The 12,553-nt window shown below is 36.2% G+C and overlaps 1 protein-coding gene across 1 annotated transcript in view; it reads right to left on the reverse strand.

The window, feature by feature from the left end:
* CENPF (centromere protein F) overlaps positions 1–12,553 on the reverse strand; it is a 34,739-nt gene that overhangs the window by 4,829 nt on the left and 17,357 nt on the right. The window contains exons 11-17 of the mRNA XM_041477270.1: positions 11,614–11,749; positions 7,662–11,107; positions 4,872–7,166; positions 4,177–4,317; positions 2,959–3,135; positions 2,050–2,211; positions 598–763 (exon numbers count right to left, since the gene is read on the reverse strand). Coding sequence (XP_041333204.1) covers positions 598–763; positions 2,050–2,211; positions 2,959–3,135; positions 4,177–4,317; positions 4,872–7,166; positions 7,662–11,107; positions 11,614–11,749 — 6,523 coding nt within the window. The remainder of the gene's footprint in view (positions 1–597; positions 764–2,049; positions 2,212–2,958; positions 3,136–4,176; positions 4,318–4,871; positions 7,167–7,661; positions 11,108–11,613; positions 11,750–12,553) is intronic.

The following is a 12,553-nucleotide window of genomic DNA, read 5'->3' on the forward strand; positions in this document are numbered from 1 at the left end:
TAACACTGCAACTATAAAAAAAAAAGAAATTCAGTAATACAGTCCCTGTTAAATAGAGCACAAATATACAAATTGTGAAAAGAATCCTTGACCAGTGCATGGGGAAACATTTTCCCTCTCATTTTGTAATTTCTGAACACTCCATTTGCACCCTTAACTTGCTTTAAGTATCATTTACAATACAGTGCATCTCATGAGGTGAGCTAAATTATTAACAACAAAGCATGAGAATCAGAGGGAAAAGCTTGCTGGAAAATGATAAAAGAACTTGGACACAAAACTCACTTAGTAAGAAAACCATCCCTTTCTTCCTTAAGTCACTTACACCAAAAATGTAAGATTCAATATATTTATTCAGAAACCAGTGTTGTTTCCGAGAAAAGAAACAACACCTTTAAGAGAAGAAAGATTAGCTAGATTTTGAACGTTTGACACTTGCACTTGTAACTTTTATCCTAGTTAAGAATCATGCTCTGTACTAGAGCTGCATATGCAAGCGGACATTTTAGGGAACAAGGAAGTTTTACAGATCAATGCACCACTAAGAAAGAATTAAGACAATCTAGATTCAGTTACCTTCTTTATTATGCTTTGCTATAGTCAGATTTTCCTTCTTTAGCAGCTCATCATGTTCAGCTAGTTGTTTCTGCAACATTTCCTTTTCCTGTTCCAGCTGCTTACAGGATTTCATCCACATCTGCACTTTGCTGTGGGCATATTCATTTTCCTTCTTCAGCTGAATTATAATGTTACTATTATCAGCCTAAAAAATAAGAAATTATGTTTCTGGTGAAATAACTGAAGTCCTCTTTTTAAACATCATAATATCAAATGGAGTAATAGAATCACTAAAGTTGGAAAAGACCTCCAAGATCACCAAGTTCAACCTTTGACCAAACACCACCATATCAACTAATTCATAGCACTAAGGGCCACTTTGACTTGTTCCTTCAACCCTTCCAAGGGCGGTGACCCCACCACTTCCCTGGGCAGCCCCTTCCAATGCTTTACACTGTTTTCTAAAGGAAAGAAATTATTCACAATGTCCAGCTCAAACCTTTTACCATCCCATTGGTCTGGTACCTATGTGTGTGCAAATAGTACATAGTGAGCACAGTTAAAAGCTTTCTCTGCTACACTGACACTACCATGGGTACTGTTTTCTGGCACACATCCCATAGGACTTTATCCTTGGACTGCTCTTATTAACCAAATTAAGACCACAGTGGAGAAAAAAGAACTGTTGAGCATATTGTAAGTCAGTGTCTACTTGCATGTAAATTGAATTGACTGTTTCTTCAAGAGTACATTTATAGAGACACTAATTCCTGAAGTGGGAGCACCAAGCTAGAGCCAGAAATCAATCACAGACAGAAGCAACACCAAAATAGACCAAAACCACCCAGAAAACAAGAAAAATGCAGGGATAGGGTTATTGATACAGAAGTTCAGTATATGGACAGTAAAGCTTCACCTGTACTACTAAAAAAGCAAACCAAGACAATGAAGAGCTGTTCCCAGCTACCAGTAGCTCACAGTATGTGGAACTCATATTCCAGCATCCCTGAGGACAATTCTGTCAGAGAATTACACTAGTTAATACCTGTAATGAGAATTCCATATAAAATGGAACTGAAAAAGCTGAATTAAGAGCAATCTATCAAGACTAGTGCTTAGGGATGGACCATGGTACATTTTACCACCAAAGTAATTTACAAACACAAAATAGAGGCACTGCAAAGTCTCTCTGAGTGAATTCTAACCACATTTTAGCTCAGCTGCAGTGGTCACTGTAGTCAATAGACTGCTGTGTTTAGGTCACAGAAACCAATTCTAGGTGATCTCAGCCATGGCACACAGAACAGAATTTTTCTAATGCACATCAATAGTAACAATGTTTTCTCCAGGCTCTATGTTCTCTTTAGTGAAACAAAGGCTGTACCAAAGTCAAGCCAAAGTTCTGGAGCACTGGTTCCCAATCCTATGTTTCTTTTTCTACACAGCATCTGGAATCTCACGTAATTCGTCTTACTTAAGCGTTTTTCTTACCTTAGTTTTTAGGAGTTCTCCTAAGGATTGATTAGCTTCTTTAAGGGAATTATTTAGCTGTTCTTTATTTGACTTCAAATGCTCAATTTCCAATTTTTGTGAGCTGATAAAGTGCTCCAGTGAACTAATCTTGCCATGACAGGCCTCAATTTCTATTTCATTCTGAAGAAAGAAAATATGCCTAATTACTATTATACCAAAAAGGACACTAAGTTTTATTTTAAAGATGTACCTAACAGCATATCACAAACCCACAGGAATTCTACAGCAAATTTAATAATTGTGTTTTAAGGAGTTGAGCATTGAAAGGGCAATTTGTCTCAAGTATATATTTTGAATACTAGAATCTTGCCTCTAAGAAGACTGTCAGAAGAAAATCCTTGTATTTTACTATAACTTTCTCTTACATCTACTTTATATTAATAAGAATGAAAACTATTAAGAAACCATTATAGTAAGTTATTTGCCTATGTTCAGCTGGCTTTAAGTTCACAGACATTTCTGCAGTAAAGTTGATGGCTCTTTGCATATAGCACATCTGACAAATGTATTTCCAAAAAGTTTGTCCTTATATCCTGAACTGGTTAAACTTTCTTCCCTCCTCCTACCATAACAACCACTTCCTGGATTAAACATACTGTTGCTTTCCCTTTTTCAAGGTTATAGTCATAGTGAATTTTTATATAGATTAAATGCTTACTGAGCTGTAAAATAAATACACTTTTTAGAGTTCATCATATAGAAAAAAGTTAACACTTAACACATACTCAGCTCCAAGGTAAGTATATGTAGATTTTGGAAATACTGTTAAAACCATAAATTCTTTTGCAATAGGATCAGTAAAATTTTGTAAAATCATAGAACTGAATTAAAAACTCACAGCACTACTCTTCCTGTTTTCTGACTTACCTTTTGGTTTGCTTCTGTCAGAGCATCCTGATGCTCTTTCTCTGCTTGAAGCAGTCTGTCTTTGTATTCTGATATCTCTCTTTTCATTTCACTTTCTTTTTCTTGTAGTTGATTCTGGACCATCTCCAAACACCTGGCCAGTTCATTTTTTTCTGAAGTAGTTAGATGCAGCTGAATCTGTAAATAGTAATTGTACATTCTTTGGTATTTGGAGTTCTCAATGGAGAAAGAGTTGACCCATTCAACTGTTTAAATCTGAAGCATCTTTGAATTTCCCAAAACAACTTGGTAAGAAAAGATATTCAACAGTAGCAAAACACACTGTAATCAAAGAAAAGAACATCTGAACACAAAAGGTAGGACAGGAGGCAAAGGAAGGTTCTCTTAAAAGAAAACAAGTGCAAGTTTGCCAACAGCATTAAATCAAGCAGCACTGCCAAAATCAAAGCTTAACTTCTCCAAATGTTCTTCCCTCTGAGAGTGACTTGAGAGGTTAAGGGTCACTTCCTCACTCTCTTTAAGATGACAAAACTTTCTAAGCATTTACATCAATTTTTCTAACTACTTTTTGGACAGCTGGCCTGTATTTCCATTTAGGGTTTCTGAAAGTTGCATAAATATCTGTTCTTTTCCCATCCTCCTCAAATTCCTCAATGCCACAATAGAAACAAGCCCCTGGTTATAGAATTTCGTAAATAAAGTTAGTAGGTCAGACAACCACATAAACTGGTTTAAAGACATAATATTGTTCACAAATATGACCTAAAGGTTTCTAGATGATAAAATAGCCTCTAAGAACTAAATGCAAACAAATTATAAACAAAGCCTCCAAAACTGTTTCTTCCTTGACTGTGTCCTGAATTAAATTAGCACTATTGAAACAGTAAAAGTAGTTTAGAGAAATGCTGTATTTTTTAACTGCCTCCTCAGTCTGATGATTGAAAGCCTGTATTAGAGAGTTTCTCAACACTGAAGAATGTCTAGATAACCAGCAGTGGTCTTTATGCTAAGAAAACATAGTTTGGATGGAAGGAAGAGGGGGAAAAACTCTTAAGTCATAATTTTATCTCAAAAGAGAACCTTGGATTTTTTTAAATTTGGGAATAATAACCTCTAATACTGTACTTTATCACAGACCCCCTTAACCAGCCTCCTCAAAGGTACTGTACTTGAGCATCTGGCTTTGAACACAGAAATAGTGCAGATAGAATAACTTACTTTGTTCTTTTCTGAATGTTCTTGAACACATTGCATTTGTTCAGCAAGCTTATTTCTTTCTTCCTGTAATTTAGCAATCTTCTGTTCAGTATTACTTAGCTTGACTTGCAGATCAGTTTGACTTTCAGCCAGATCATTAACCTGAAATAAAATTTTCCAGAAATATTTTTAATACATGTGCCATGACTGCCAAAGAATGTACTTATATGTAACAACCAGTTTTTAAGATGGATTATTTTATTCCCATAGTTGGTCAAGTTTTAAGATAGAGTCACAACAGGGTAATGATGCTTTCACATGACAAGTGCACTGTTGTTATTTCACTTTCTTAGGAGCTTCCAAAGTATTTATTCTTGATATGGAAACTCAGTCACCCAATACTAATTTGTTCTTCCTCTTTTTCTCCCACAGGAAAAAGAAAACTATCCTGCATGATTTGATTGCTTAAACTTCTGTGTCTACTTTGAAGTTACCTTCTCATTCATCCTATGCAAAACAATGCCCTGCTTTCCAGCTGTGTAACTTCAATGAAAATTTATGATTGTATGGAAAATGTAATTTTAAAAAGAGAATGTTACCTGCAAAAGTCTGAGTTAAAATTATTTTAGAACTTAATAAATTAAGGAAACGGTAAACCCAGAGGACACTTTACCCCCACTCCTACAAAGGGAACTCTGCCCTAATGAAAATATTACCTTTTTACATAGAGTGTTCTTTTCACAAAGTGTAGATTCCAATTCCTTCTCAAGGTTCTTATAAGACATCTTTAGAACATTCAGGATATCCGGAGAGGTTTCACCATCAGAAAAATGTTGCTCCTTCAGCTTCAACTCCACAATCAAGTTCTGCAGCCTCTCTTTTTCCTGGTGCCAGCATTCAAGTTCATGCTGCATGTGAGTCAGCTGCAAAGATAGTGCCTCTGTTTCTTTCACCTGCTTTTCAAGAGCACCATTTTCCTGCACCTTTTCATCGAGTTTTTGTTTACAATCCATCAATTCTTGAACAAGTACTTCCCTTGCTTGATCCAATTTGATGTTTTCATTTTTTATTTCCTGACATTCCTGTAACAACATTATTTTATCTTGCTCAAGATGAGCCACCTGATCAATCAAGACTTGTTCTTTTGCTCTAGCATCTGCTTCCTCCTTGCATGAAAACTCCAATTTCTCACTCATATCTTTGAGCTCAGATCTCAGCAATGCCACAGTATTTTCAAAAGCATTTTTGATTTGTATAATTTCTTCCTCTTTTTCTTCGAACTGTTTTGCTGTAGTCAAATTTGAAGACTCTAGTTCAAGGAATCTTTCTCGCATTTCTTTTAACTCTTTAGCCAAACACTCCTTTTGTGTGGTGAGGACATCAATTTGTAAGTTAGAACATTTCAGCTTTTCAGTCATCTCTTCCATCTCTGTTGCTAATGTTTCTGCCTCTGCTTTGGCAGTCTCCAACTCAATAACTGTATCTTCTAGATTTTTCTCTGACATCTCCAACTCTCTTTCAAGCCTCTCTATTTTATCCTGAAGAGAGTCAGCTTTCCGTTCATTGTCTCTCAGCTTTTCAGCAATGTGACGTTTTTTCCTCTCATCAGACTCAATTTTTACTTTCAGCTTCTCAATTCCACACCTCAATTGGTCTGCTTCTTTCTGTGCTGTGCTGAGTCTTGAGGCAAGTTCTCTTTTTTCCATTAACAAGCCTTCCAAAGATTTGGAAAGTTTTGAATTTTCCATTTCTGATGAACCTAATTTATGCTGCATCGTTCCCAACTCTCTTGCAATCAGCTCTTTTTCTTTCTTTGAATCTGCTGCCTCATTCTGGAATTTTTCTTTTTCTATGGTGAAAGATACAGCATCATTTTCTAAACTTTGCAGCTTCTGAAGAAGACTATCTTTTTCATTGGATAATTGATTTGCATCAGATTTTGCAGCCTCAAGCAGATTTGCTTGTGTCTTCACTTCATCCTCTAACCTTCTAATGAATTCAATAGAATCCATTTTACTTAATTCCAATTGTTTTAATTTCTCTTGTAGCTTTTGATACTTCTGATCCAGTTCTTTTTTGCTTTCAGACAAAATACTCAGTTCTTGGCCAATATAGTTTCTCTCAGCTGTGACTGAAACAAGGTGCTCTTGAAAGCTAGAAATAGTTTTCAGATTAACTTCCCTCTCCCTTTCTAATTGCTGACACTTTGCCTGAAGCAATTCAATGTCATGCTCTGTGAACAAGACATGGTTGTCAACATTAACTTGCTCAGATTTTGGACTCCCCTGCTCATTTTCAGCTGCAAGAAATTGTTCCTGACCAGCTCTCTTGGTCATTTCTACATCAAACATGTCTGCTGCATTAGGCAACCTAACTTTACATATCTCCAGCTCAGACTTTAGGTTCTCAGGTGCTTTTTCTGATAAGACTACGTGAAGAGATAATTCCTGCTTATTTACAGAAACTGATCTGTGTTTTTCATTTATGCCACAGTTTTCTTTCTTAACAGCTACAGTATCTTCCTCCAGTCCTGCAAAAGCTGAGCTATTTGAAATCATTTGTGCCTCCTGGAAGTTCATCTCTGAGTTTGATTGCTCAACTCTTATTTTCAAATCCACATGGCTTTGCTCTTTTTCTGTCTCATAGATCAGCTTCAAATTTTCAGCAGTCTGTTGTTTTGCCTCTTCCTGAAGCATTTCAGTGGTTATTTGATTTTCACAGAAATAGCCAGCACTCAAAACCCTACTATTGGAAAATGACAATGCACTGACATGGTCTGAAGGGCTGGTTATTTTTCCTGACATATTTTTACACTCATGTTCTCCAGAAATTTTCTCACTGAAATCTTCCATTAATCTTGCTTCCACAGTCTCAGTTTCATTTTCACACACACAGTCATCTCCTGCAGCCGTTTTCTCAATGGGGATTATTTTAAGATTATTGTTTTTCAGAGCTGACTTTTCAACAGGCACTCTTAATTTATAAGGAGTATTGTTTTCTTGTTCTATGCTCTGCAAGGAATAAGAATCAATCAGAAAAAAAAGGGGGAAGAATACATATAAGAAAAAACAAGGTGAGTTTTAAAACTTTTCTTAAACTAGTAAAGCTCTTGCTCTTATGCAAAATAAATAGATATCCCTCCTTACTTCACAGTCTCCTTTCTTACAGAAACATTTGACACTTATTTATATACACATCTTTGGCCAAAAAGGTTTTAAAGTATTGAGGGAGAAATTTTAGATAAATTTGCTGAATGCGTGCAAAAATACCACATCCTTCGATATTTTGGGAAAATAGGTGTCTACATGACAAAATGAATTATTATTAGCATTACTAAAGGGACAAAGATTACTGCTTAAGTATGGATTATTTTTCTTCTTTCTCCAAAAAACCAGTACTGCTTCTGTGAGGCATAATTTAAATAGAATTTTTGCAGTAAAATCTATCTGGGTGACCACAATCAAAGGATTTACATAAAACTCATTTGCATGACAGCAATTACTTACATTTTCAGTATCTGTGCACAGCAGTGAATGAGAACTTAAATCAAGGACCTGTAGTTGGAGTCTTGCTGCTTCCAGCTCCAAAGAGAGATTCTCCGTTTGTTTTCTTTCTGCTGCCAATTTGCACTCCATCTCCATAGTCATATTATTCAGCTTCTGCTGCCATTCTTCCTTTTCAGATAGATTTTGCTGTTTGAGATGATCTATTTCTTTCCTTTCAGAAAGTATAACTTCTTTCAGCTCTTGTATTTCCTCATTTTTCATATTCTCTTGAACATGAAACTGATCTTCAAGCACCTTGATGGCCTTCTCATATGTCTGGCAGAGCATCTGAAGTTCTTCAATTCTATTTTCAAGGTTAGATTTTCTTGGAGTAATACTTCTGAGCTCTCTAACAGAATCCAAATTGTGATCATTATGACACTTTTCAACCAAAACGTCTGTTGCATCCTCTGAAAATACTTCTACAGAACTGTCTGTCTGATTCATTTCCTCTGTCCATTTGCATGAACCACTGTTATGATAATCAACCACCTCACTTACTTCTAATAAACAGGGATTTACAGAAAGGCCTGAGGAAGAACCTGTGGCCTCAGTTTCATTTAATTTAGGCAGTGTGTCATCTCGGCTCGATGACAGTGACACTTGCACAGAATCTACATGAGCACTGCTCTGACTTGTCGACAGCGAAGAATTTTCTGCTTTCAGTATTTCAATACAAGACTGCAGCTCACATATCTTTGAGCTCATATTACAGTGCTGTTCATACAATTTTAGGTGTTCATCCTGGAAAGTCAACAGCTTCTCTCTTACTTCTGCAAAGTGTACCTTAACTTCTTTGCTGGACAATTTTAAATCTTCATAATCAGAAGAACTGCATTCTTTAAGTCTGAAGGACACTTCCTTATTATCAGAACGCATTCTCAGATCACTGTTATCACTTTGATCCATAAGTTCACCAGGAAGAACAGCTTTCTCAGCTTTTAAATTGCTATCTGCATTCATTATATGATCTGTCTCCTCTTCATTAATACCTGTGGCACCATTGGTTTTAGCATCTTTGAATCCAGAGGCTAGTGCAGTGTTTTCATTCTGCAACCTCTCACACATTTTCTCAAGCTCAGTCAGCTGGTTTATTGTTACCTGCAAAGAGGATGCCAGCAACACTGATGAAGAACTTTCATCTACTCCTCTTTTGCCACAATCCTGGGAAACGTCACTGTAATTATATTCCAATGAGTGGCCATCTTCCTCTAATACTGTAAGCAAAGAATCTGCTGTTTTCAGTTCTTTAACAGACAGCAGTTCTTGCTGCAGTCTCTCTTTCTCTCTCACATTTTTCTCAAGTTCTGCTTCCTTACCTTTTAAAGCCATCTCCAGCTGCATCACTTCTAACCTGGAGTTCTTTAGAAATATTTCGCTATCCTCAAAATCCATTTGAAGCAGCTCAAGTTTAACCTGGTATTTATTCAGCTCAATGTCCTTTTCTTCCATGGACTTTCTCAACTGTTCTGAACGGAGTCTTTGTTCACAATTAACATTGCATATTAGAGGTTCATTTTTTATTGGTAGTTCCTTCCCCCGTTGCTCCTTTTCTTGACATACAAAGCCACATTTCTCTTGCATTGTATTTTGTCTTGTCTGGACATTTAACCTTTCCTGGCTTAAATAGTCAAGCTCCACAGAAGGCATATGTTGGATGTTGGAAAATTCTGACTGCAGCTGCTGAAGTTCATGAACCAAATCCTTTTTTATTTCTTCTGAGGCTATTAGATTATGTAAGATATCTTTGTTCACACTAAGTACCTGTTTCTCTTGCTCTAATTTCACTTTTTTTTCATCTAATTCAATTGTCTGCTCTCTCAGAATGTTCATAATTTTTCCATTTTCTTCTTCTACTGCTTTATACTTTGCCCGCAAAACTTCAAGCTCTGTTTTGATTTCTTCTGTTCTTGATTGAATATGCTGTCTTTCCTCCTCATGTTTTCCAGACATTTCAGAAATTATTTCTTCTCTTTCCTTTAAACTGTCATAAATATTTTTATTTGCCTCCAGTAAAGTTATTTGTTCTTGCTTTAAAGCACTGCTTAAATCCCTAAGGGCTGTATTTTCTTCAGTAAGTTCACCAATTTTTTTACTGTATGAGCAAATCATTGAAGACATGTCCTTCTTCTCTGAATCCCATGTTTCAGACATGAGCTTCAGCTGTCTTAGTGAATCCTCAAGCAATTTATTATTGATCTTTAAATCCTGAAGCTCAGCTTCTTGGTTGTCTAATCTTTCATTCAAAGTTTGCAGTTGCATGTCCTTTTCCTCAAGAAGAGCTGAAGTTTTTTCAACTAATTCCTGACGTGCTGAAATATCCGCTTGCAAATTACTGATGTGCTGCTCAGTTGCTGTCGTGAAGCTTGTGTACATCTGTTCTACTGCAAATAACCTTTGTTCTGTTTCACTCTTTATTTGCAGTAAGTCTTCATACTGCTGCTGCTGATTTGAATTCAGCTGATTTTGAGCTGCTAAAGAACTCTCAAGAAAAGAGATCTGCTCTTGTAAATTGGCCAGATCCTTAGTTTTTCCCATTTCTAGAACGGCTCTTGCACATCCATGATCCAACACTCCAGTGTTGCCATTAGTTGCTGCAAATTGCATATTCTCTAAAGGCATCTTATCCTGTCTGCTTTGTAAATTAACTTCTCCATCTTCTGTCATTTCTGAAGTATCTTTTGCTTTTATAAGACAACAGATTTTTTCATATTCACCAAGCAGGTCATGATAGCACTGTTCCCTTTGCAGTCCCTGACTTGCTGCCAATTGTAACTTGTCTTCTACTTCAGCAACTTGGTTGGTGAGCTGGAATATTTTACAGGACATATTTCCTATCTCTTTGCAGTACTTTTTATCAGAACATTCTGCTTTCTGCTTAAGTTCATCAAAAGCTTTTTTTTGGTCTTCTAATTCTGCACTTTTACATTCTAGCATATCTTTAAGTTCTCTAATCTCTGTGGATTTCTTGTCACTTTCAGTTTGCATCATTCTAAGTTTCTCACTATGCTCATGATTTTTGCTTTGCTGACTTTGAAGGGAACCCTCCAAGTCATTAATATGAGCCAGCATACCTTCCTTTTCAGACTTAAGTTTATTTATAAGATTATCAGTTTCATTTTTCCATTGAGAAAAAACAGTAGCCTCTTTTTGCAATTCTTCACATTCTCTCTGCTTTAATCCAAGAAGTCTCTGCAAAGCTTCTGATTCTCCCTCCATCTTACTTATTTTACAGTCTTGTTCTTTAATATGATTATCTTTTTCCTTAAGGAGACCTCGGGTAGACTCTTGTTGCTTTTCCATGTCAGCTAAAGCTATTTTCAGGTTCTCCAGTGAAAGTGAGTTCTCTTGCCTTTTCAATTTCTCTTCCAGTAACTTCAGCTCCACTTCCAGAACAGCATTCTTACCTGTAGAAGAAAATACCATCAAATGTTTGTCAGTCAGTACTGGCAAGTCTACTGATAACTTTCTAGATGAGGTGATACTAGTTACTTTTACTATTTTCAATTCTCATTCTACAGCAAAGCCTCATTCTTAAGATATATCACTGGATGAAGAATGTTTATATTACTTTAGGCTATCGGGCACTACATACAGTCAGCTTTCCATAAAGGAACTGCTAAACAGAAGTTTTCTATTTAAAAGAGATTCTATGAAAATAAATTTGCTGATAAGTTCAGTACACTTTGATTATTTTCAAAACAGCATATCTTCACAGCATATCTTCACATATATCACAGAACTGTACACATTCACAGACAAAAAACTCATTTTCATTGACAACAAACTCAATGTTCTTAAAAAACACTAATCACGTCCCCCTGCAGAAACTTTTTACTTAATTCACAATGAAACTTACAACATTGCAGGAAACATCCAGAAAGAGTTCTGTAAATTTAAAATCATAACTCACTTTTCATCTCTTCCGCAAAATTTTGGGTTTGCTTTAGAGATTGCTTGATCATATTTAGTTCTTCTTCAAGCTGCTGGATCTCTTGCGATTTCTTTTCAAGTTGACAATTGAGAAGATTTTTCTCCTGCTTCACTTCCTAAACCAAAACCAAATAAGGCCATATTTCATGTAAATTGATAAGGAGAACAATGCACTCAGTTTTTAAATTATATTCTATTAGATCCTGTTAAGACTTTGGGAATCTATGCCTGGGTTCCTAAGCACTGCTTGGAAACATAAGCTGAATTTTTTACTCTTAGCGAATTGACAGCATCAGAGAGATATTGCCAGTTGATGCAGTCAGTGTGCTCCCTGTTGGCATAGAATAAAGAGCTCCACATGACTTCACAGAAAGAGATGGGACAGGACAGACTCTACAAAATCTGAGCTAAGTCAAGCTACTTTCCCAAAGCAGCTCAGTAAACAAATCCCTGCAACGGCATCAAAATGAAGATGAAATGTGTAGATCAGATTTCACCTGTCATCATCTCATGTAGAGACAAGTTCTCTTTCCACTGAACATCAACAATGTGGCAACACTGGCCAATTTATATTTAGAAGTGCTTACACTTTCAGATGGTTGTTATGCAATTAACAGCATTTTCTTTCAAATAAATTGATTTAAAAAAATTCCAAACAAGCAAACAGAACACACTAAGACCATCACCAAAAAATACTATGTAAGTACATCATACCCAGGAAACCAAATACAAGTTCTTTTAAAGAGACTCATCCTTGTTCTCCAAACTCTTGTGCTCTGGACAACAGATGTCACAGAACTGGCATGGCCCAAATGGAAACAGACCGTCAATTATTCATCCATTTACAAAACCATTTAGCAGATGGGCATAGGATGCACAAAAGTCAAGCTCAAGAAATGGAAAGGTCTGAATGGAAAAAA

The sequence above is a fragment of the Pyrgilauda ruficollis genome, unplaced genomic scaffold, assembly GCF_017590135.1.
Source record: "Pyrgilauda ruficollis isolate IOZ18807 unplaced genomic scaffold, ASM1759013v1 scaffold4, whole genome shotgun sequence".
Classification (NCBI taxonomy): Eukaryota; Metazoa; Chordata; class Aves; order Passeriformes; family Passeridae; genus Pyrgilauda; species Pyrgilauda ruficollis.